The following is a 26701-nucleotide window of genomic DNA, read 5'->3' on the forward strand; positions in this document are numbered from 1 at the left end:
CTTGAGTCAAAGATTTTCTACGCTTCTCTGATCCCTGGATAGCTTTGAACTCCGCCATCAATGGTGCCTTGATCATGTTTAATCACCGCACCTTCAGCCTCAAAAAGGCAGTATCCATGAATTAAAGACCCCCATTATCCAGGCCACGCTCTCTTCTCATTACTATTAACAGAGAGGCGGTACAAGAGCCTGAAGACACACACTCAACATTTTAGGAACAGCTTCTTCCCCTCTGCCATCAGATTTCTGAAAGGACAATGAATCCATGAACACCACCTCATTATCCGAACGTTAAGAGGCCTGAACACCCAAAAATGAGGTGACTTACAGGGAAGAAGCCATCACTCTGACACAGTGGTGTCAAGAAAACAACCTCTCCCTCAATGTCACAAAAACAAAGGAGCTGGTTGTGGATCACAGGACGAATGGAGATGGGCTAACCCCTATTGACATCAACGGATCTGGGGTTGAGAGGGTAAACAGTTTCAAGTTCCTCGGCATCCACATCACTGAGGACTTCACGTGATCTGTGCACACCAGGTGTGTGGTGAAAAAGGCACAACAGCTCCTCTTTCACCTTAGATGGTTGAGGAAGTTTGATATGGGCCCCCAAATCCTAATAACTTTCTACAGGGGCACAACTGAGAGCATCCTGACTGGCTGCATCACTGCCTGGTATGGGAACTGTACCTCCCTCAATCACAGGACTCTGTAAAGAGTGGTGTGGACAGCCTAGCACATCTGTAGATGTGAACTTCCCACAATTCAGGACATTTACAAGGGCAGGTGTGTAAAAAGGGCCTGTAGGACCATTGGGGACCCAAGCCATCCCAACCACAATCTATTCCAGCTGCTACCATCTGGGAAGCAGTACTGCAGCGTAAAAGCCAGGAACAACAGGCTCCAGGACAGCTTCTTCCACCAGGCCATCAGACTGATGCACTCATGCTAATTTGAGTGTACTCTATATTACATTAGCTGTTCCATTTATTACTATGATTGCACATTCAGATGGAGACATAACGTATAGATTTTTACGCCTCATGTGTGTATGTATGTGAAGGATATAAGAAATACAGTCAATTCAATTCAATTTCCCATGGCGGGGGGGGGGGGGGTGAATCTAAGACAGGGAGGCATGACTTCAGGATTGAAGGATGTCCATTTAGAACAGAGATGTGAAGAAATTACTTTAGTCAGAGGGTGGTAAATCTGTGGAATTTGTTGCCATGTGTGGCTCTAGAGGCCAAGTCATTGGGTGCTTTAAAGAACATAGGTTCTTGATTAGCCAGGGCATCAAAGGGTATGAGGAGAAGGTAGGGGAGTGGGGATGACTGGAATAATTGGATCAGCCCATGATTGAATGGTGGAGCCGGCTCGATGGGCCGAATGGCCTACTTCTGTTCCTATATCTTATCTTATTCTTTTTTGCTCTATTTATCATAGTCATAGTCATAGTCATACTTTATTGATCCCGGGGGAAATTGGTTTTCGTTATTTTTGTAATTAGTAGTAATTTTATATCAATGCACTGTACTACTACTGCAAAACAAATTTCATGTCGTTTGCTGCAAGTCAGTGGTAATAAATCTGATTCTAAATCGATAATGAAGCAACCTGCCATCTACCAGTCAAGAGAGTGCCAGCAACGATTCCTTCAGTGACACCTTCCAGTAGTCAATTATATCACCTTTTGTCCGCCTCTTACTTATTCTTTCCATCTTAATCGTGTTTCGGAAACTGTTGGACCCTGTTTGGCATTCAAGACCTAGCGCTCCTGGAAGAAAATTCCAGGAGAGGACCACGGGCACAAGCTGTCCCAAACAGGAGACCAGAGTAGGGGTGCATTTCTTGTCGAGGATGGAAACATCGAGGTGAATGCGGAGGAGGCAGGGGCGGCGGTCGTTCTTAACAGGTCAGGCTGGGGGTCAAGAGGCCACGTCGGGTTGAAGGTTGCTCCTCACGGGAGGCCGCCTCAGGCCGGAGGTCGCTCCCCATGGGAGGTCGTGCCAGGCCAGAGTTCAGGAAACCACTTTTCGGCGGATGACAAGGACCCTGATAGAGACCATGGAAAGATGGAGTTCTAGCTGTTGCTTTCCTCGATGCTGACGAAGGATGTTTTCAAAATTCTGAGACATATGTAATTATCGATGTAGTTTATATTGGTCTCCTTCAGCTTTTCTGTGTTTTCTTTCTTGCTGTTGATTGACAGGTAGGTGATAGGTTATTTTTTTGGGTGAGGGAGGAGTTGGGTGCTTGATGTTATTGTCGCTGTTTTTTTGTATGGGAAGAGCTTGTGGGTGAGGGGTTTAATATTTTAGCTGCAGTGTCTGGGTGGGCAATCTATTAACTTTTGTGCAAGGGAGTGATGGGGGTGGGGGATACGGTTTGGAGTTTGTGAATTTTGTTCTTTTTCTTTTTCGTGCAGCAGGGATTCCTCAACAACTTCCTTGGCTTTTCTGTATTTTACAGCTCTCTGGTGAAGACAAATCTTGGAGTTGTATACTCTGATAATAAAATGAACCTTTGACCACTTAAATACTACCTCGTTATTTTTGCTCCCGTTTTTCTACCACTTATTTTATTTAATTATATATTTTTCTTGTAATATATATATTTATTGTAATTTATAGTTTGTTTTTATGTGCTGTTCAACTGCCATTAAACGACAAATTTCACAACACGTTAAAGCTGATTCTGTGAAGTGATATTAAACCTGATTCTGATTCTAGAGCACAAATTCCCTCCTTAAACCTCAGTCTCTGCAGCCCACTTTGATTAAAACTTTCTACAACTTCAGAAAGGTTTGATATGAATTCATAACCTTATTACTAATTGGCTACATTAGAATTTTGATGAAGAATCTAGAAACCGTACTATAATTCCCTGAGCAGCCTAGTATGACTGCACAGACCTACAGAACTAATCAAACCAAAGACATTTCAGTTTTCACCACAATTTATTTCAATCTCAGGCAGAGCAGAGGCTGACTGATGTAAATGGCCTCAGTCTGACTCTTTCACCCCTCACCTTCACTGCCAGTGGGTAAGGAAGACTAATGCAGAGGAAGCAAACTTCTGGGCTCCACAGAGCAATTAACTTCAGTTCAAAGCACAAATATTACTGATAACATAGGTCATGCATAAACTTTGAAAATAATGTAGACCTTCCACAATCTGAGGAGAGCCCAAAGTGATTTGCAGTCCACTTTGGGTGCATGGAACACCCTGCCAGGGGTAGAGATACAGGCAAATACATGAGAAGCATTTAAGAGGGTCACTCAATAGCAGTTTTCTGGTGATACACAGATTAACAGTTTTTGTGATATTGATATGATGTATAGATATTCAGTTTTTTGTGCAAATGATTGAGAGATTAATATTAGCTTGGACCACCCTTGCTCTTTAAAAAGTGACATGATGTTTTCATATGCTTTCTTATAGAGAGTGTCCTTAAGGTTGTTATAGGCAGGGCTGGTAATGTGGACAAGCTCCCATTACCTATTAAATGTTCTCAATGATGAGCACCTCAAATTGCCTCTGACAATCGAATCCAGCTCCTGGCATTCATATGTAGCTTAGTTAGTAAGCCTGGCGAGACCGTTTTTACTGACAGGAGAATGGGCAAAGGCGAGTTACTGGTGTCTTAAAACCAGTCACTTTGGGCAGATGGGGCTCATCTAGGAGAGGGGGAAACTCTGATCTCAAATGTCTCCTGCCTTGCGGCTATACTCACTCATGGGGGAGGCATCAGTGGTAAACCCCGAGGAAAGAATCCAGAGATGGAGACCCTAAGGCAGTCTTATGTTGAGTTCAACATTGACTGTCAACTCCTGCAACGCTGCTGGTACCAAACTGTATCGGTCTCCGCCGTTCCTTTGGGTTCATCAGATGCATGGAGAAGGGAGCTTGCTACATGCACAATAGCTTGCTCTCTATATCGTACTGCTCAAGCTTGCATGTCTAGACAGCTAGGACGCAACATCCATGGTCGACGCTGACCGACGGAGGCTTCACTCTTGTAAAGAGTGCATGGCCTCAGTCTAACACATCGTTAATGTACAACAGTGCGGAGTTCCCTCCAGTTACACTGCAATAACAGCCTAGATTTTTTTTAAGCAAATGCTACACAAGTTATGATAGGGTGAAAAAAACTTTAACAGCGAACACATGAGAACATAGAAAATTACAGCGCAGTACTGGCCCTTTGGCCCACAATGTTGTGCTAACCCTTCAACCCACTCTAACCCTTCCCTCCTACATAGCCCTCCATTTTTCTATCACCCATGTTCCAGTATCTTAAATGCCCCTAATGTAGCTCAAAAGTTCAAAGTAAATTTATCATTGAAGTATGTATATGTCACCATATACAAAATGCTAGAGGAACTCAGCAGGCCGGGCAACATCAATGGAAAACAGTAAACCATTAACGTTTTAGGCTGAGACCCTTCATCAGGACTGAGAAACTGAGTCCTGATGAAGGATCTCTGTGCAAAATGTTGACTGTTTACTCCTTTCCATAGATGCTGCCTGGCCTGCTGAGTTCCTCCAGCATGTTGCGTGTGTTGCTTTGGATTTCCAGCATCTGCAGATTTTCTCGTATATGTCACCATATACTAACTTGAGATTCATTTTCATAGCATTCATGGGAAAACAAAGTACTACAAGGAATCAATGAAAAGCTACACATAAAGACTGACAAGCAACCAGTATTGTGAAAAGGAGACAAACGATAGTTAGATAAAACTGAGAACATCAGCTATAGAGTTCTTGAAATGAGTCTATTATGCATCTGCCTCTGCCACCCCCCCGGCAGGGCATTCCACCCACCCACCACTCCGTGTAAAAAAACTTACCTCTGACATTGCCACTATAACTTTCTTTAATCACCTTAAAATTATGTCCCCTCGTATTAGCTCTGACAACTTATTTCATTTAGGTTAGACTCTGCTATCCAATACGAGTCCAGACAACTCAGTGAATCTGGAAACAAGTTAATTAAACATGTTGCTATTTGACTCAACATATGTTTTACTGTGCCAGTGTGGAGCTTGGGGCCTGTCTGAATAGGCCTCCTTTAAAAAAAGGTCACTATTTTATTACAGCATCAAATCAACCCCAATTCCATGCATAGGGGTACATTTACTGTAGTTCTGGTATGAAGCAAAGAAACTTTGTCCTGCCTCTATAGTGTACAGTTTGATGTAACTATTCCCAAAAGCAAAAGACTGGACTTGTAGAGGGCCTCAGTCCTGTTCAATTTCAGCTATTGGGAAAAAAAACAATCCCAGCATCCCTCCCTTTGCCATGTTTAGCTCAAAGAGTCCAGTGTTCCTGTCTCAACAATCTGACCCAACAATCTCTTCCAGCTGTTGTTCATCCTCTGTGGAAAAAATACTTCCTCAAGCCTGGCTAAAAATACCAGCTCCAGTATCACCCTCCCTGCATGAACAGCTTAACTATTTCAAACATGCACAAATTCCATAGGCTTTACAATAATATGTGCACACAGTCTGGAATTCCCTCCTGAAATTCTTCACATCATTCTAACCCTTTAAGGCACTCTATAGTTCCTCCCACTCTGAACAATAACCATTATGTGGGCTGGTGATAATCTTTACTCAGATAAATCACCCATAAAGATCCTTATCACATATTACTATTTTACAGGTATTGTACAACAGTTGTATTTATGTTAAGTTGCCCTTAACAATTGCATTTGATCTTTTTCTCCAACAGCTGGAGCGATTTGGCTCCAGACACAACCCCTCTTCTCTATTTCTTCCCATTAATATCACTAATCTCAATCTCAGGCTTTCTTCAGTCTCCCAATTTCTGGCCCAGATTTCTTCACGTTGAATCCAGCAGTCTCCCCTTAGTTCACTATCCTTTCCCAGCAGTAAATTGCACAGCCTCCCCTCCATGGACTCTGTCCATACCTTGGCAAAACAGCCAAAAATAATCAAAGACCCCATGCATCCCAGACATACTCTCTTCTTCCACCCCCCACCCCACAATAGGGAAGAAGATTCAAAGCCTGAAAGGAGACAAATCTCAAGGCTGTATAATCTATACACTCTTTGATAATAAATGTACTGAACTTTGAAATGGTCCTGCTGAAGGGTCTCGGCCCGAAACATCGACTGTACTCTTTTCCGTAGATGCTGCCTGGCCTGCTGAGTTCCTCCAGCATTTTGTGTGTGCTGCTTAACCAGACTGAAAGACAGCTTCTGTTGCCTAGTACAATAAGATGGACTCCTTACCTCAAAATCTACTTAGTCATGACTCTATTATTGTTTGAGCTGGTACCACCTCAATGTAGTGATAGACCATAAGATGTAGGAGCAGAATTAGACTAATAAGTCTGCTTCACCATTCCATCATGGCTGATTTATTATCCTTCTCAACCCTATTTTCCTGCCTTCTCCCTGTAACCTTTGACGCCCTGACAAATCAAGAACCTATCAACCTCTACTTTAATTATACCCAATGTCTTGGCCTCCATAGCCATCTAAGGCAGTGAATTCCACAAATTCACCATCCTTCTCATCTCCAAAGGGACATCATTGTAATCTGAAGCTGTGCCCTTTGGTCCTGAACTCCCCCACTATAGGAAACATCCTCTCCATATCCACTCTATCTAGTCCTATCAATATTCGATAGGTTTCACAGACATCCCACCCTGCAAAAACTCATTTCAGGGAGGTAGCACCATCAATTTGCGGGAGACTCCCGGAACTTCCAGGAGAGGTGGGATGTCTGCAATAGAGTAGCTCTTTAGCAGCTAGCCAGCTAGTTTAAGTAACGTTAGCTATGCTAATGAACGAATGACACCCGTTAAACTCACCTCAACACGTCATTTACAGTCTTGACCCACCATGGGCAATAGAAAAGTCACTGTTGCAAACAGTGCAGCGAGCAACACTGTCATTATTTTTGACCCCTATTAGGCAGGGGTACACTTTAGTGTAGTCTGGGGTGACGTACGTTTTATATTTTCTTTTTTTGGAACACTCTGCCATGGTGCGCACTCGCTCTTTCTCTCTCTCTCTCTCTCTCGCTCAGTCGCTCTCAAAAAAATTGATTTCCAGAACATTGTATATAATTTGCGGGCATCAGGGAGCCACTATTAATATGCAGGAGACTCCCGGAACTTCCGGGAGAGGTGAGGTGTCTGGTTTCAATGAGATCTCCACCCCCCACCACCAACGCTTCTAAACTCCAGCAAGCACAGGTCTAGAGCTATCAAACATCTTTATACATTAACCCTTTCATTCCCAGAATAATTTTCATGAACCTCCTATGGACCCTCTCCAATGCCAGCACATCCTTTCTAAGGCTAGGGACCCAAAACTGCCCGCAATACTCAAAGTGTGATCTGATAATGCCTGATGAAGCCTCAGCATTACATTCTTGCTTTTACATTCTAGTCCCTCGAAATGAATGCTAACATTACATTTGCCTTCCTTACCACTGACTCAGCCTGCAAGTTAACCTTTCGAGAATCCTGCACGAGGCCTCCTGAGTTGCTTTACACATCTGATTTCTGAATTTGCTCGCCACTTAGAAAATAGTTTATCCCTTTATTCCTTCTACTAAAGTGCATGACCATGCAATTCCCTACGTTATATTCCATCTGCCACTTTGCCCATTCTCCTAATCTGTCCAAGTCCTTCTGCAGACTCCCTGCTTCCTCAACACCATCTACCCTCCATATATCTTTGTTGTATTGAATTGATCTGTATGGATGGTTTATGCAAAACAAACATTTTACTGTATCTCGGTACATGTGACGCAAATAAACTAATTTACCAATGCTGGCCACCAGAGAAATGCGCAGTTCACTCCCTGAACATGGCCAGCAAGGCCAACATTTAATGCCTGCTCCCCCCAGCTCACAGATGTGAGAGTGCACAATGGAAGGCCACAGCTCAAGCGAGAGAGCATCGGGTTATCGAAATGCAGAAACAGAGGCCAGCATTCAGTGTTGAAAAATACTTCAAGGCAATGCTCAGGACCACAGTGGATGCCAAGGTACAGAAGTGACTAAAACCTTGATCAAAGAGGAAAGCTTTAAAGGGACCTTTAAAGAGGACTGAAAGCTAGTGGAGGTTTAGGTAATAAAATGCAGAGCATGGGCCTGGGGGCTCAATGCACAGACAACAGGAAAGTGTGTGGGTGCACAGAGGCAGAGGTCAAAGGAGGCCAACTCCAGCAAATTAGTAGAATGTTAAAATCTCAAAAACCTCAAAGGCTAAATTCAGTCCTCTCCCCCAAACTTGCCTACTGGTCAGTAAAAATTATAATTTGAAGCACTGCTCAGCCTTCAGTTCTATCTCATCTTTGCATGCGTCTGGCTGGGCATATTTCCAAGACCTCAAGAAATCTAACAACTGAGGAGTGATAAGATCTGCTGGATAAAGGAGACAAGGTTCACCTTTTAACACACAAATTTTGTAACTGGGCACCCTGATTGAGAAATGTGTTTACTACTGTCACTTGTACTGAAGTACAGTGAAAAACTTTGTTTTACACGCCATTCCTACAGATCATTTCATCACAAAGTGCATTGAGAAGTACACGGTAAAACAATAACAGAATGCAGAAGAAAGTGCCACAGTAACAGAGAAAGTGCAGTGCAGGTAGACAAAACAGTGTCAAGTCAAGAGTTCATCTTATTGTACTGGTGAACTGCTCAAAACTTGGTTAACAGCAGGATAGAAGCTATTCTTCAGCTTCAAGTTTATTGTCCCTCAACCATATACATGTCTACTGCCAAATGAAACAATGTTCTTCTGGATCAAGGTGCATAACACAGTACGTATAACGCACACACAACACATAAAGTAATATTGCCACAAATAAATCAATAAAATACATTCAAGATTGACAGTATAATGCTACTGGCACAACTTTTAAGGCTTTTGTATCTTTTGCCTGATACAAAAGGGAGGGAAGAGGAGAGAATATCTGGAGCGGGTGAGGTCTTTCATTATGCTGACTGCTTTACTGAGGCTGCGAGAAGTGTAGACAGAGTCCACGGAGGGAAGGCTGGTTTCCACGATGTGCTGAGTTGTGTCCACAACTCTCTGCAGTTCCTTGCAGTCCTGAACAGAGCAACTGCACACCAAGCCATGGTGCATTCCGATAGGATGCTTTCTATGGTGCCTCTATAAAAGCTGATGAGGGTCAAAGACAACATGCCAAATTTCTTTCGCTTCATGAGGAAGTAGATTGTGATCCACACTGTCTTACATACCCTAATTTCCAATCATTCCACCGACTTCCCAATTTCTACACCCTTTATTTCCTCTTGCGCTGAAACCCTAATCAACCTACAAGTCAGGTTTGGCCCGAGGAGCTGGGAAATAGATGAATAAAGAGCTTTGCTATTAAGCCAGAATCAAGCCAGGGAGTTTACCAAGATCATGCGATTGGCTGTGATAACATATATAGGGAGAGGTACATCTGTGGATGGGGTGAAGAGCATGGCACAGGACAACATCTACGCAGTGAGTTTTAAAAATGCTGAGCATGACGAGTGGGTTACAGGGAACAGCCATGCTTCCCATCTTTTATTCTGAAATGTTGTACATGAGGAAGTGAAAGGAAAGGGAAGTCTGTGATCAGGTGGAGACTGGATGACACAACTGATGATGGTGTCAGCTCAGAGAGGGCAGTGACAAAAGTGAATCTGGAAGACGTGTAATTGACAAATGAAATCTCAAATATCAGAAAATGAGCTGGACGTTGGATATGTGAGATGCGACATAACAGATCATAATCATAATTATTGAATTCAATGTTGAATGTGGAAGGATGTAATGTTTCAAGTCAGAAGATAAAGTGCTGTTTAACAAGCTAGTACTGAGATTTCTTTGGAATGTTATAGGTCAAGTGGAATTGGGATGAAGCATTAAGCCTTGGGCAACTGGAGATGAAGGCTTTCCCTTTTAGAGTGAATGCAGGAGTTCTGCTGAGTGGTCAACAATCTGAATACAGTCTTCCCGATTTACAGACATGCAGATTGTGAAACTGACTGCAATATACTAAACAGGGTGACAGGCTGGTGTAATAGTTAGTGCAATCACCTTATAGCACCAGTGATCATTGACCGAGGTTCAATTCCCACAACAGTCTGTAAAGAGTTTACATTCTCCCTGTGACCGCGTGGGTTTCCTCCAGGTACTCCGGTTTCCTCTCACATTTCAAAGACATACGGTTAGGATTAGTGAGTTGTGGCCTACTAATCCGACGCGAAAGCTCGGCAACACTTGTTGACCGTCCCGAACACATCCTTGGACAATGTTGATTGCCAACGCAGAACAGCGCATTTCACTGCATGCTTCGATGTATGTGTGACAAATAAAGCCAATAAACTTCAAAGTAAATTTATTATCCCAGTACATATAGTATATATCATATACAACTCTGAGATTTTTTTTAAAAAACAGGCATTCACAGTAAATACAAGAAACACAATAGAATCAGTGAAGGACCGCACCCACAGAGCTGACAAATATATCAATGGTAAGACAACAAACTGCAAATACAAAAAGAAACTAATAATAAAAATAATAATAATAATAATAATAAATAACCAGTAAATATCAGAACATGAGAATGAACAGTCCTTGAATGTGAGCCCACAGGTTGTGGGAAAAGTTCTGTGTTGGTGAAGTTTATTGGCTTTATTTGAGTGAAGTTATTCCCCTTTGGTTCAAGAGCCTGATGGTTGAGGGGTAATAACTCTCCCTGAACCTGGTAGTGTGGGTTCTGAGGTTGCTGTACCTTCTTTATGATGGCAGCAGCGAGAAGAAAGCATGTCCTGGGTGGTAGGGGACCAAAGGACCTGTTTCTGTGTTGTAAAGTTCTGTGACTCTTGCTGGGAGGAGAGGTGAAAATGTGGGAAAAGACAAAGCAGGCTCGGCAACAGCGGAAAATGACAGTGGCAAAAGGAAATAAAAGCATGACACAGTAGAAGCACTGGTGTGGACAGTGTTGATGTACACAGAGTACACAGAACTTGGAACACTGGATGTGAAGCTTACAGCAAGCAGGACATCATGAAGTATTGTCAGGCTGGATATGGAAGTCTGTACACTTAAACCAAGACAAACAGAAGAAATAGCAGCAGGAAGGAGTCAACAAATCTTCTCAAACCTCAAATTCTGACTAACTAATCCACAGTCATGGATTTAATTCAAGGAAGCAGTTTCAATTTGCATATTTATTCTGCATTAAAACAAAGACGTACTTATATGGTGTCTTTTATGGCCTTGGGCCAGCCAAGAGCACCTTTTAACCAAGTGAATTACGGTTGAAGTTATTGTAGGAAACACAGCGGTCAATTTGCACAAAGCAAGCTCCCAGAATAAGCACCGCAGCTTTTCCTTTAAACATCGAGGATGAAGCGGTGCCGTGACCTCATTGAATGGCACCACAAGCTTGTGGAACCAGAGCTGACACTATCTGCTGCTTGGTCAAACCGAATGAGATCATTTTGTGAGGTTACAGCCAAAATCTTTGGAAGGACATTTCAGGAACTAGTTGATTTGCTTACACCCTCTAATACTGTGCGGGGAATCTGTGTCAACCCAGTATCCTTTATCCAAACCCCAAAGGAATTCCACGGTCAACTGGTGCAGTCACAGACTCCCAGGGTTGCATTTCAATGTTCCACAGTCTCTGCTAAATACATCACAGCAAGAGGCTGTACTTCCCCACCATTCTGTTCTACTGACACTTTTTGTGGGTCACCAAGTGCCCTGCAAGTAAACAAGAAACCTTGTAGAGTGCTCAGCACAGAATGCATCAATAGGCCAGTGTTCACTCGCCTCCCTCCCACTGCAGTCTATTATCACCAACCTCCCCCTGGCAGGGTACCAGTTCCAAATTAAAAGCAGCTCTTATGTGCAGGGCAGTAACTCCCCCTCCCACCTCCCCCACCCAAAAAAAAGACACAATCCCAGGTCATGAAGGAAAGTAACAGCAAAGTGGAATGGGTGGGGCAGGAGGGCAGAAATAGAGGTAGAAGTAGCCAAAGGGAACTGAGTGCAGGAAATCAAGGAAGTGGAAGAAAAATGGGTAGAGTGGGGGAGAGGAGGGGAGGTAGTCCGGAGAAGTGAGTGGAGGTGTGGAGGAGACAAGGGGAGGGGAAGTGGGGTGGGGAAGAGAAGCAGTGGGCGAAAGGAGAGAAGGGAGTGGGCGCAAGGAGCAAAGAAGGAGAAAGGAGGAGAGCGCAAACACACTGGAAAGGTCTTTTATCAAAAGCAACATTGCAGCTCCACAGGAAATGATGATTAAGGAAAAGAATTTTACTAAGATTCCAGATGTACCATATCACCCAGCCTGTAACAAGACTGGCAAACTAAAGATCTGAAAATCCTACACAGTACGATACAAAACAAATGTGAAAGTTACTTCTAACTGCTGGTGAGGAGGTTAGGCTAATGATCCTCTCACTCACTGAACTAAACCTCTGCCACTTATTACCATGCCAAAAATAATTTAACACGAAACACTCCCTCCCAGTCAAAACTGTTGCAAATGACCTCTGTGGCAGTGAAGTGGAAGCAGTATTTCACCCTGCTTGTACATTTCTCAAGACCCTGGTCTGCAAGCTGCCAACTCAAAATCCCTAATATTCCCGGAAGTTTGTGTCTACGGAAGAATTTCTTTACAATTTAAATTATTTTCTTCTAAACCTTCTTAGGAGGTGCACACAGATTAAAAGATCGGCCAGTTGTCTATCATTAGCCTGAGTGGTCCTGGTAAGAATATAACAAGCGTCTGAGTCAGCGACACAATCCTTTGAACCTGCCCCTACACTTAGTAAGGTCATAGTTCATCTGATCTTGGCCTCAGCTCCACTTTCCTGCCATGTATTGGACTTGCAGGACTTGGGTTTCAGTGGCAAGGCCAGTAGCTACTGCCCATTAATAGTTATCCCTGAGAAAGAGATAGTGTGCAGCACCTTGAACCATGTCTGGTGAAGGAGCTATTGGGGAGGAAGTTCCAGGATTGTGTACCTTTACGAGTCAGGATGATTTGTGAATTGGAAGGGAACATACAGGCGGTGAACCTCCTGCTCTCCTCCTTGGCAGCGGAAGTATTGTCGGAGTCACCTGGGTGAGTATTGGCAGGGCAGTTTGTAAATGATACACTCTGTTATATTCTTACCAGGACCACTCAAGCTAATGATAGGCAACTGACTGACCTCTTAAGCAATGTGCACATCCTAAGAAGGTTTAAAAGAAAATAATTTAAATTGTAAAGAAGTTCCTCTATGGACACAAACTAAGTGATTGCAGTTGAGGGGATAACTATTTTTCAGATGTTTCAGACCAAGACTCTTCTTCAGGATTGAGAAGGAAGGGGGAAGGTGCCAGAATAAAAAGGTGGGGGGAGGAGAAGGAGTAGGAGAGGAAGGAATCTGATAGGAGGGGAGAGTGGACCATAGGAGAGAGGGAAGAAGGACAGCACCCGGGGGAAGTAATAGGTCGGTGAGAAGAGGTAAAAGATTCGAGTGGGGAATAGAGAAGGGGGGGTGGAATTTGTTTACTGGAAGGAAAAATCGATATTCATGCCATCAGGCTGGAGGCTACCCAGACAGAATACAAGGTGTTGCTCCTTCACCCTGAGAGTGGCCTCATATTGGCACAAGAGAAGGCCATGGACCAACATGTCAGAACAGGAATGGGAATCAGAATTGAAGTAACTGGCCACTGGGAATTCCCATTTGTGGCAGACAGAACGGAGATGCTCAACGATGTGTCCCCCCAATTTATGGCGGGTCTCACCGTAGAGGAGGCTGCATCAGCAGCACTGGACACAACAGAACCCTGTCTAGAGACCTATCTAGTTCTGGAATGCAGGTTTTCTAGCTTGTCCTAGAACCCTGGTTGTATCCACAATCCTGGGTTTCATGTTTAGTGTCTAAGCCTATACACATCTCTGGGCAAAGATTCTTGACTCTCTGAGGAAAAACTCCGATGTTGTCTCATTCCTAAACAAAGTCTTCCAAATCTAGATTTTCCCAACTTGGAAACCATTGCCTCAGCATCCTCCTTGTCAATCCTCTGTGGAATTTTGCACACTTTTGTTACATTTTATATAATTCTGCTAAATGTTAATAAGACCAGCTCTATACTTAACAAAATTCTTTGCCCCAAGAACCACTCCAGTGAACCTTCCTGAACTGCCTTCAATGCAAAGAGATCCTTTTCATTTTCTTTTAAATTTAGAGATACAGCACAATAACAAGTCCTCCTGGGCCAACGAGCCTGTGCATCCCAGTTACACCCAAGTGACCGATTAACCCACTGCCCCGTACGATTTTGGAATGTGGGAGGAAAGCAGTGCATCCAGAGGAAACCCACATGGTCATGGGGAGAAGATGCAAACTCCTTACAGACCGCAGCAGGAACTGAATGTGGTTTACTGGTGCTGCAAACTGTTACACTACTGTCCCATCCCCCCCACCCGATAGGGAGGGCCTACTTCTGCATTCCACGTGGTAAAGGTGCCCCGAGTGTATGTGATTTGATGCTCGGGATGTGGCCTCCTCTATAAAAAAAAACAAATACAAAACTGGGAGGCTGCTTTACAGAGAAGCTTTGTTCAGTGAGTAGAGAGGGGTGATCCAAGTCTCCCGCAGCCTGTCACTTTAATTCCCTACCCCATTGTGGCCTGTTCCTCAAGGTTGTCCAATGTGCGCCGGAGGAACAGTACCTGCCAGGGCAGTGGTAATGCAGCTGACTCAGACTCAGTGACCCAGGTTGGATCCTCTGTGTGACCATCTGGGTTCCCCTGGGTGCTCCAGAACCAGAACCAGGTTTAATATCACCAGCATATGTCATGAAATTTGTTAACTTCGCAGCAGCAGTACAATGTAATAAATGATAAAATGAAAAAGAAACTTTGAATTACTATATAAAATAGTTAAATTAAATAAGAAGTGAAAAAATAAATAAAAAGTATGAGGTAATGTTCATGGGTTCAATGTCCATTCAGAAATCGGATGGCAGAGGGGAAGAAGTGGTTCCTGAATCACTGAGTGTGTGCCATCAGGCTTCTGGATCTCCTTCTTCCTAATGGTAACGATGAGAGGAGGGCTTGTCCTGGGTGATGGGTGACGGGTGACGGGGGTGTTTAATGATGGATGCTGCCTTTTTGAGGCACTGCTCCAGTCTCTTCTCCCATCCCAAAGACGTACTGGTAAGTTTGTTGATAACCATAAATTACTCCTGAGTGGTGGTTAAATTGGGGAGGAGGTGGTAAACAAGCGAAAAAGGAGTTCGTGGGAAGTAATTGGGAAATGGGACTGATGGTATCACTCAGATGTGAGACAGATGGGTCAAATGGCAACCATCTGTTGTATAAAAGTACATTTATGAAAATAAAGCCAGAGTTTACAACTTCATGACAGCTCTGCTGTCAGCCTATTTATCTGTAATACTGTTTATCTCTGTGCCTGTTCTGCTGGACACTTCCAACATTTTCCTATTGATTTCAGTTCTCTGCAAATGCCCTGACATCAACTTCACAGCTCTGACATTGAGCGTCGCACAGAACAACACAGTACAGGCCACTTGGCCCATGATGTTGTGCCAATCCTCTTAACCCACTCTAAGGTCAATCTAACCCTTCCCTCCCACAAAGCCCTATCTAAAGGTTTCATCAGAATGCCCCCATTGTGTGCATTGATGTCCATCTAAAATTGATGTTGTCCATTTGGGACATAGTACAGTCTTGGAAGCCTTTAGCCTGATATTCAGACTGACACTTCCAGGTGTGGTAATGAGGTGGGTGTTGCACAGTCAGGGATGATGCCCAAATTGGATGAAACATTAAACTGAAGACTCCCGTGCTTCCCAAGTTAAAGATACAACATTGCATTGTACTACTCAAAGACAAGCAGGAAATTCTCCCTGGTGTCCCAAGTCATATCCTTCAAGCATCACTAAAACAGATTAATTGGTTATTCCACATTCCCATTCTGACATGCCAGTCCATGGCTTTCTCTACTATCACGATGAGGCCACTCTCAGGTTGGAGGAGCAACATCTCATTTTCATCTGGTAAGCCTCCAATCTGATGGCATGAACATCAATTTTTCTAACTTCCAGTGATTTTTTCCCCCCTTCCCTCTTCTTCAATTTACTACCTTGGCTTGCCTCTTACCTCTTCCCCTCACCTGCCCATCACCTCCCCTGGTGCCCCTCTACCTCCCTTTCTCCCATGGTCCACTCTCCTCTCCTATCAGATTCCTTCTTCAGTCCTTTACCTTTTCTCACCCATCACCTCCCCTTCCCCTCTCTGCATCTTCTTATTCTGGCTTCTACCTCTTCCCTTTTAAATGGTCTCAGCCCAAACGTTGGCTGTTTATTCCTCCCCATAGATGCTGCCTGACCTGCTGAGTTCCTCCAACATTGTGTTACTCCTAATTGGTCATTGCATCATTTCCATGGATGAGGCCTTAACTGACTGCTGCGTGTACCTCTAAATAACAGAGGCCACATTCTGCCAAGGAAAATTACCTGCAAGATGCAATGGAGGCAGTGGAAGAGGCCACATTTGGAATCAGATATTAAACACAGATCCATTTTTGCCCTCTTAGGTAAATACCAAAGCTCTCACAGCACAATGTTTCCTTCTCTCTTTTCTGCCCCCTCACCAATTAGACCACAGTATGCGAGTGTGTGTGCGTGTCTCTGTGTGTGTAATTAAAAAGAAGATGTTATAACCGGATGTATTGGGTGTTTCATAAAGATCTCTTTAACCACAATGGGTTTCCTTTCAAGTACATGTCAATATCAGGAGATGTAAGCAACAGATCGAAAGTGCAAAGAGAGGTTACAGTTCAATTCCACAACAGAGTGTCTTACTACACTTGGGATTACAATGAACAAATATCCTTTAGTTATTTGCATGCCATGCACATACAAATTCTTGAATTGTTGAAGTATCCTCCACAACCTCAGAAGTTCCCAAACCACTTTACTGCTGGAGACATTCTTGAAGTATCAACACTGTTCTATGTAGGAAACATGATGGCCAATTTTCTCAGAGAGAGTTCCCGACAGCAAAGTGATGATAAGACAGCCAGCCCCCTTTAGGATGAGGTTGAAAGCTGTTCACAGAACTCTCCAGCTCATCAATATATTCCCATTTGATCTGTACATCCTGAGAGAGTAGGCAGAGGCTTGTTTTGTGTTTATAAGAAAACATGTCCAGTAGTGCAGAATCCCTTACAATGACAGTCAGCAAGGACTGAACGGATATATTCCATACTCAAGAAGGTGGTGGTGGTGTGGGGGGATATCTAATAAAGGCCTTGAAAATTAGAAGATCATGAGACATAGATGTTTAATTAGCCCATTCAGCCCATCGAATCTGCTCCACCATCCGATAATGGCTGATTTATTATCCCTCTCAACCCTATTCTCTTGCCTTCTCTCCATAACCATTGATGCCCTTACTAATCAAAAAGCTACCAGCCTCCACTTTAAATATACCCTGTGACTTGACCTCCACAGATGTCTGTGTGATGAGTTCCACAGATTACCCACCCTCTGGAACAGAGTTGAGGAGAAACTTCTGTAGCCAAAGGGATGGACATCTATTGTAAAGGCTTAAATTGAGTGGATGTGGAGAGGATGTTTCTATTAGTGGGAGGGTCTAGGACCAGAGGACATGTATTCTGAGGCTGTGTCGTCTGGTCCTAGACCCTCCCACTACTGGAAACATCCTCTCCACATCCACTCAATTTAAGCCTTTCAATATTCAATAGGTTTCATGAGATTTCCTCCACAGCATCCACCCCCACCATTCTCCTAAAATCCATTGAGTACAGGCTCCGACATGATTTGTTTTCACTGGTTAAGTGTGGAAGAGATACTTCCACCTGCATGGAAGAATTTAAAAACTACAAGCCATATTAGATGGTCACCAAGGAATGCAAAATTGATTTCACAGGAAATTTCAATACCAAAAGAACAGTAAGAATGAGGAAGTCACTCTGGGAGTGGACTGTGGTGAATGGCAGAGAAATATTTAAGAGGAAGTTGACTAAACACAGAGAGAAAGGGCCTGTGGTTAGGTGAAATGCAGAGAGGTGGCAGGAGCCTTCTGTAACATACACTTGCATGCACCCTGGGGTCAAGTGCCTGCACCCTACAATACTTACTGTGTACCTATTACTGTTGGTCTAATAGTTCTACAAGGTCTGTAGGGAAACCCCAAATTTTATAAAAGATAAATTTTAACTTAGGATTACTGTATTCAATGATCAAATCAAATCCTGAAATTCTAATCACATCAGCAACATCAATCTGAGCTCCCTCCCTTGGACGCTAGTGGTTATTTTAATTAAAGGTGTTCAGTGACAATTCAAACTCCAGCAGTAAACTCACAATATCAGACTTCATTTCTCCAGGGGCATTCGGGCAATGGAGGAAGACTGACTGGGAAGGAGAGTACTTCACGTCTGGGGAATGGAAGTCAGAGACTTGAAGGCTGAACCAAGTGGTTTGCCTTGGGTGTCATATGATTGGGGATGAATCTCAGCCACTCATTCCCACCCTTTCCTAGCCCATTAACTGCTCAAATTCTTTGTTCCTCTTGACTCTACTTTTCCAACACACCTCCCTATTCAATTCTCCATCTGACCCCCCCCCCCACCATATCTGAACTTCACTGACCTCAAGTAGAGCAGTGCCTTCGATGTTAAAATTCCTACTGCTGCAACTGTGTTCTTCTCCAGCCCCAGAATACTTGGAGGTCTCTGCATTCTCTGAACCTCAACAACCCAAACATGGAAAACTTACTCACAATATCAATAGTAGCTTTGCTTTCAGATGCCAAGCCCCTAAATTCAGGGATTCCCTCCTTGAATTGCTCTGTCTCTCTCAGTCTTCAAGAGACTACACTGACCAACTCTGAGGTAACCCATTGCTATATACTGCTCTCAATAAAAATCCTGGGAAGCATCTCAGGACAATTCCAGCTGTACTTTTTGCCCGTCTACAGTGCTCTCACTTGCCTGTATTGGGACATTTATAGTTCTATACTTTGCCTCTTTTAAACATTTGTCCAAACACCTTTTAAATGTTGGCCAGTGTGAAGAACATAGCCCTCAGATTCCATTTAAAACTCTTTCTTCTCATCTTAAACTTGTGCCCTCTCATTTTTGATACTTTTGCCCAGGAAAAAGATTCTAGATCTATCCTATCTATGCTTCTAATAATTCTGCATACCTGTCAGGTCACCCCTTATCCTCCGGAGACAGCTAACCGAGTTTATCCAATCTCTCCCCATAACTAAAGCCCTCCAACTCAGTTCAATCCAAGTATGCAAATACAAGTTGTTGCTTTTGGAACAGTGGAAGCCAGGAATGAGCCTAAAGTAAACACGAGAGATTTTGCAGGTGTTGGAAATCCAGAGCAACACATACAAAATACTGGGGGAACTCAGCAGGTCAGACAGCATCTATGGAGTGGAATAAAAAGTAATAAAAAGACAAAAGTGATAGGCTCACTCAAACAAATATGATCTGCCCCTCATTCTAAACCTGCTGATCTTCCTTCAGAACGACTGAAAGAAACAATTAACTTTTTAGAGCAGCTAGGTCACAACAACAGTGTGGTATTTGCCAAGAATCTGGCCATTCACACATTTCATCAAGCATACAATAGTTATGGTTGAGCTCTATATTTTGTCAATAGCATCAGAACGTGGCAGAGTTGCCCAGCTGTCCAGAAGAGTCAGCTGAAGCAGGGAAACAGGTAATGTGCTTCACACCCTGAGCCAAATTCAAGAGGAAAGACAGGGGAGAGAGGGCAACACTTGTAACTCAACAGGCTAACATCAAAGCACACTTGCAACGGCAAGTCAGGAGAGAGAAATTCGGAATCAACAAAGTCGTTATTCATTGCTCACCACATTCTTGTTGTGGTTTTAAATGCCATGTTCAAGCAGGTATTCATGTTTATTTGTCGACTTCCTCACACTCAAAACAACATGAAAATATCAAGAAACAACAAGGCTGTTTTTCCAGTGTAGAGTGCAAGATAAAGAGTACATTATTACCTGGAAATTGTTTTAACAGTTAAGATGACATTTTTTTTCAAAAAAAAGCAAATATTTCATGTATAAATACAAAGCATTCCGATATTTTACTCAATAAAAGAATACAATGGATTCACAAGCTTGTTGTTACTGGAAAGCTTGCCTTCAGAACCCTTAAATAGTCAGAGAGTGGAGCAGAGGAGAAACCTGGTGCATCCCCCTGGAGACAATGGTGCATTTCACCAAGGGCCAACTATGATTAGCAATTCCAACAAATGTGGTGACACTGGCCTGTGTGGGCTACCACCACAGCGAGATCACAATTCCCCACAGGAATCACGATGGAATTCTCATTTCATATTCCCTGCCAGTAGTAGCCTTCATAACCATTTTACTGCAAAATAAATACTGATGCAATAGTACCGCTCTCAAAAATTCTCTCAGCATTGCAGACCACCCTCTCAGTGCAGCCCTTTGAGACTCCCCACCCCTACACCACAAGCTCCGGGAACCGATGTTACGAACAATTCTCCTCTCTGGAGGTGCAGGCATCGTGGGTCAGATTCAGCAAAAGCCAAGGTTAACTGCAGCTGTACCCATTCACATCTCGGAAACACATGGCAGAGTGACAGACACAACAACAGCACTGGAGGCACAGCTGAGCAAGGCACAGCAATTCAAGCCTGGAGAATGGATTCCCAACCCTCTCTAAAATGTACACTTCCTAAATACTTCCTTGCGGCTATGTTTTTTTAAAAAAAACTAGTCAGCTCCTTTGAACAGCAGCTTGCATTGTTCATCATACAGACAGCCCCACCAAAGCTGCAAGAGTACAGACAGATCTCTCTGACTCTCCGACCACGTAACTGTATTTATAAAAAAATAAATAACAAAACCTCCAGAGGCACTCACAGCTACGCTAACGGAGTCAAGCCACGTTGGAAAAGACCAGTGCTGTGATCTCAAGTTCAATCAAAGGGATGAGTTTTCAGAAGCATTTTAAAGGAGGGGAGGTAGAGGGGCTTAGGAAGGTAGTTCTAGAGTTTAAGTCAGCTAACGGTGCAGATGGGGGGGATGGAGGGAGTGAGGGGCCAAAGATAAAGAAATGAGAGAGACAGAAGATGATGGATACTGTGAAGAAACAGAATGGAGTATATGATTATAGAAGTTAGCTAAGGGATGTATGAGCAAAGCGCATGTAGAAAGGAAAAAGGGCACAGGATAAGAATGGAAGAGAAGAGATCTTTGGGGCAAGAGAACGACGGTGGGACTCATGGTATTCGGGTGAGCTGATGTCTCAAGCAGGGTATGGTGTAGCATTAGGATGTGTGGTTGGCAGTGAATTTATATTTGGATGATGGGTGGGAGGGACTGACAGGTAATGAGCTGGGAAGAGAATATTGTGGTGTGAGTGAGGTGGATCAGGCCGCATGATTGTCTGTAGTCAACAGGTCAGGATGGTGGGCTGAGGACTGGTATTAGTGGGTTGGTTCGGTGAGAAGACGAGGGTAAATGGGAGTTGTCATGTCGAGGTGAGACTGGATGAAAGATGGATGCGGGGATTGGCAACTTGGTGGTGGAGGTGAGTGTTGGGAGTATGGGTGTGTGTTGGAGAGTTGGGGTAATGGTGGGGGGATTACGCAGATTTGGGTAATACCAGATATGAGATAAATGTCAGAATTGAATCACTTTCTTGCACTAATCCCATATCACTTCATCTCCTTAAACATAAAAAAAAAACTATTGATCTCCAATTTGAATATACTTCACAATCAAATCTCCATAGTCCATCTGGCTGGACAGTTCCAAAGATTTACCACACAGAGACCGACTTTTCTTCTCTGTCCTGAACGGCCAAGCCCTTGCCACAAGGTTGTGATCCTTGGTTCTAGGGACTCCAGCAAGGGGAAGCATCAAAGATTACATCTACCCTGCTGAACCCTACAAAAAGCTGTATGTTTAGTTAAGGTCATCTCCAAGAGATTCCAGCTCAGACAGCTTAACCTCTACACCTTTAACTCAATCTACGTTTAAAATACACCCTGTATTTCTAACCAGAGTGAATGACCTCATACTTTCCTACATTAGATTCTGAAGTCTTGTCCACTCACTTCACCTTGCTTCACATCCCCCAAAACCTCTGCATCCATCCCACAGATGGAGGGGGTGTGATTGGTGGGGTGATAGGTGCAGATGTGGTTGGAGGGAGTTGGGCGTGGAGCGATGGATGGAAGTGTAAGTGAAGATGAGCAGTGATAGCTGAGAGCGATGTGGGTGGGGCATCATGGGAGGAGTGTAGGGTCAGGTGTGAAAGATGGAAGTGATGTGCAGACTGATAGGGTGTGAGTGATTAGAGATGAGTGACAGGGAGGGGTAATAGGGTGGGGGTAGGGTGAAAGTGGAGGTGAAGATGATGGGGTAAGCAAAGGGCGAGGTCAATGGGTAGGGTAGGAGGGAGATGAGCGGCATTGATGAGTGCTGGGTAGGGTTGATGGATGGGGAGTGATGGATAATGGATGAGAATGATAATGGTGATGAATGGGGGTGGTGAGGTAGAATGATGGGTCAATGTTATGGGTGGGAATGGAGGTGAATTGTGGACTGGGGTGATAGATAAGATGATGTGTTGGCATCATGGGTGAGGAAGGTCTCAGGTAAGTGGGGGTGGAGTGAGGTGGGGTCAGGATAATGGGTGATGGGTGAGGGTGGAGTGGGGATCAAGGTAATGGGTGGAGATGGTTAATGCATGAGTGACGCTAAATGATGGATGAGTGAGGGTTATGGGTAGGGTGACTGATGGGTGAGGGTGGGGGTCAGTGTTATGGGTAGGGTGAATGATGGGTGAGGCTGGGGATCAGATTCATGGGTAGGGTGAAGGATGGGTGAGGGTGGGGATCAGATTCATGGGTAGGGTGAATGATGGCTGAGGGTGGGGATCAGATTCATGGGTAGGGTGAATGATGGGTGAGGGTGGGGGTCAGACATGGGTAGGGTGACTGATAGGTGAGGTTGGGGATCAGATTCATGGGTAGGGTGAAGGATGGGTGAGGGTGGAGATCAGTGTTATGGGTAGGGTGAATGATGGCTGAGGGTGGGAATCAGATTCATGGGTAGGGTGAATGATGGGTGAGGGTGGGGGTCAGACATGGGTAGGGTGACTGATGGGTGAGGGTGGGGATCAGATTCATGGGTAGGGTGACTGATGGGTGAGGGTGGGGTTCAGATTCATGGGTAGGGTGACTGATGGGTGAGGGTGGGGATCAGATTCATGGGTAGGGTGTCTGATGGGTGAGGGTGGGGGTCAGTGTTATGGGTAGGGTGACTGATGGGTGAGGGTGGAGTCAGATTCATGGGTAGGGTGACTGATGGGTGAGGGTGGGGGTCAGTGTTATGGGTTGAGTGACTGCTGGGTGAGGGTGGGGGTCAGTGTTATGAGTAGGGTGAATAATGGGTGAGGGTGGGGTTCAGATTCATGGGTAGGGTGAATGATGGGTGAGGGTGGGGTTCAAACATGGGTAGGGTGACTGATGGGTGAGGGTGGGGTTCAGGTTCTTGGGTAGGGTGACTGATGGGTGAGGGTGGGGGTCAGACATGGGTAGGGTGAATGATGGGTGAGGGTGGGGGTCAGACATGGGTAGGGTGAATGATAGGTGAGGGTGGGGTTCAGATTCATGGGTAGGGCACTGATGGGTGAGGGTGGGGGTCAGACATGGGTAGGGTGAATGATGGGTGAGGGTGGGGATCAGACATGGGTAGGGTGAATGATGGGTGAGGGTGGGGTCAGATTCATGGGTAGGGTGACTGATGGGTGAGGGTGGGGTCAGATTTATGGGTAGGGTGACTGATGGGTGAGGGTGGGGGTCAGACATGGGTAGGGTGACTGATGGGTGAGGGTGGGGATCAGATTCTTGGGTAGGGTGACTGATGGGTGAGGGTGGGGGTCAGACATGGGTAGGGTGAATGATGGGTGAGGGTGGGGGTCAGACATGGGTAGGGTGAATGATGGGTGAGGGTGGGGTTCAGATTCATGGGTAGGGTACTGATGGGTGAGGGTGGGGGTCAGACATGGGTAGGGTGACTGATGGGTGAGGGTGGGGGTCAGACATGGGTAGGGTGAATGATGGGTGAGGGTGGGGATCAGACATGGGTAGGGTGAATGATGGGTGAGGGTGGGGTCAGATTCATGGGTAGGGTGACTGATGGGTGAGGGTGGGGTCAGATTTATGGGTAGGGTGACTGATGGGTGAGGGTGGGGGTCAGACATGGGTAGGGTGAATGATGGGTGAGGGTGGGGGTCAGACATGGGTAGGGTGAATGATGGGTGAGGGTGGGGTTCAGATTCATGGGTAGGGTACTGATGGGTGAGGGTGGGGGTCAGACATGGGTAGGGTGACTGATGGGTGAGGGTGGGGGTCAGACATGGGTAGGGTGACTGATGGGTGAGGGTGGGGGTCAGACTTCTCCCCCTACCCCCGTCTTCAGACTCGGCCCCACTTCACAGTTCCCCTCTGGCCCACTCACCGATCTTGACTTTGACGCTCTGCAGCACCCGCAGTCCCTCGTCCTCCACCGCCATGCTGCCCCCGAGCCGCAGCGAGCGAACTCCCCGCGACCATCCGCCTCATAACATCCCGCTGCCCGCCCGCCCGCCGGCCGCTCAACAGCTAGACCCGCCCCGCATAAGCACTCCATGCGCCCATTGGCTGAGCGTCGGACTCGCCATCTCCCATTGGTCACCGCTGGACACCCGCTCCAACGATCGGTGGGCTACTGCTCAGCGCTTTCTCAATGGCTAAACGCTGCAACAGAATTGCGATGTGATTGGATAATGCATGGAGGCCGGCCCCCTCTTGGAAATGATTGGACAAGCTCTGCAGGAGCTGCACATGTCACTGTGTTTAGCGGACTGCTTGAGAAAGAGAGCAGAGCGGTGAATGGGGAAAGGGGGCGGGGCGGGGCAGGGCAGGGCAGCAACGGAGACAGAGGCTGGGGGTGGGGATGGCAGAGGGAGGAGGGCAGAACAGGGAGAGGAGGGGAGTGGGGAGGGATGGGATGTAGACAGGAGAAGGTGGAGAGATGGAAGAGCCAGTGCAAAAATAAATAAAGAGGGAAACAGGAATGAAAAGGAAATGCGAAGGGAGAACGTGGCCAATGAAGAGGGGTAATCAAGGGAGAGGAAAGACGAGAAGGTGAGGATGGAAAGTGAAAAAAAGATGGAGTGAGGGATGTGAGAAGGATGTGGGGAGAATATGTGAAGGAAGGGATTAGGCGGATGTCTAGAAAAATAGAATAAAGAGGAGGGTAGAAATGTGGAGGAAGGGAAAGAGTGTGTAAGGATGATGAGGGCGAGGGAGTAGAGGAAAAGGGTGAATGAAGGAAAGGAGAAAGCAGAGGAAGAGGAAGGAAGATAGTGAGGAGTAAAGGAAGGGCCAGGAGGTTCCGAAACGGAGGAGCTGCTGTGTGTTTCTGACTGTGTGAAAGCTGGGGGGCTGTCTGCGGTCGAGACAGGATTCCCCGGCAGAAAACCCGCAGCACTCTGCTCTCGCCGGCAGCATCAGACAATCGCACACACCCGAGTTGCACAGACTGTATTTCTCCTTCCTGGGATGTACATCTACAGCCTTGTGTCAGGTGGAAAACTCCCCCGTCTGTACGGAATCAGTTCCTGCAGTGTTCAGCAGACCAAGGGCTCTTCCTACCTTAGATCGGGCTGTTTAAATAAAGGGACGCCGATATCTCTGAATGGGACAGTGAATAATCTTCGTATTTTTATCGACAGAATGTTGTCATTGCGTTCAGGCCCTGTAGTGCTTGTCCCGTATCCCTGGAACCTCCTGCAGTCATACGGCTCGCACATCTTCTCTTCCCACGGATTTCACCCTTTACCCATCACTGCCTCAGGATTCCAACCGGTTGCGGGTGCCGTCTGCGTGGAGTTTGCACGCCTCCCCCCCCCCCACCCCACCCTGTGATGGCGTGAGCTTCTCCCACATCTCTCGGGCATGCTGGTCATTGGGTTCTTGAGGGCTTGGTTGGTCAGGGTCGACCACGGATGTTATGTCCTAGCTGTCTAGATACACAAGCCAGGGCAGTACAATATGGAGAGGCAAGCTGTTGCCCATGTAGCAAGCTCCCTCTCCCCACACAGCTAATGAACCCAGAGGAACGGCAGAGTTTGGCACCAGCTGTGTCGTAGGAGTTGCCGGTCAGCGTTGAACTCAACGTAGGTCTGCTTTAGTGGCTCCAACTCCGGATTTTACCTTCTAGGTTTACTCCCAAAGCGGAGATTGAGGTCAGAGTTTTCCCTCTTCCAGATGAGCTGCCAACCACGGCTAACGAGCCCCACCTGCCCGAAGCGACTGCTTTTAAGGCGCCAGCAACCCGACTTTGCCCGTTCTCCAGTCGGCAGCAGCTAAGCCACACGTAAAGGCCAGGACTTAGACCTGGTTGTCAGAGGCTATTTGAGTCGCATGCCATTGGGAGCATTTAACAGGTAGTGCGGGCTTGTCCCCATTATCACCCCCCCCCCCCGGCTACAACAACCTTGAGGAACGTGTTAGGTTCGAGGCCAATGGAAACTAACGGTAGCGCAGCTGAGCGGTGGTAAGGGAGAATCCATCTCGAAGGATCCT

At 45.5% G+C, this 26701-nt stretch overlaps 1 protein-coding gene across 1 annotated transcript in view; it reads right to left on the bottom strand.

The window, feature by feature from the left end:
* Positions 1–24714, bottom strand: part of rasa3 (RAS p21 protein activator 3) — a 164292-nt gene extending 139578 nt beyond the window's left edge. The window contains exon 1 of the mRNA XM_063048342.1: positions 24591–24714. Coding sequence (XP_062904412.1) covers positions 24591–24645 — 55 coding nt within the window. The 5' untranslated portion in view covers positions 24646–24714. The remainder of the gene's footprint in view (positions 1–24590) is intronic.
* Between the last annotated feature and the right edge of the window lie 1987 nt (positions 24715–26701).

The sequence above is a fragment of the Mobula hypostoma genome, chromosome 5 (assembly GCF_963921235.1).
Source record: "Mobula hypostoma chromosome 5, sMobHyp1.1, whole genome shotgun sequence".
NCBI lineage: Eukaryota > Metazoa > Chordata > Chondrichthyes > Myliobatiformes > Myliobatidae > Mobula > Mobula hypostoma.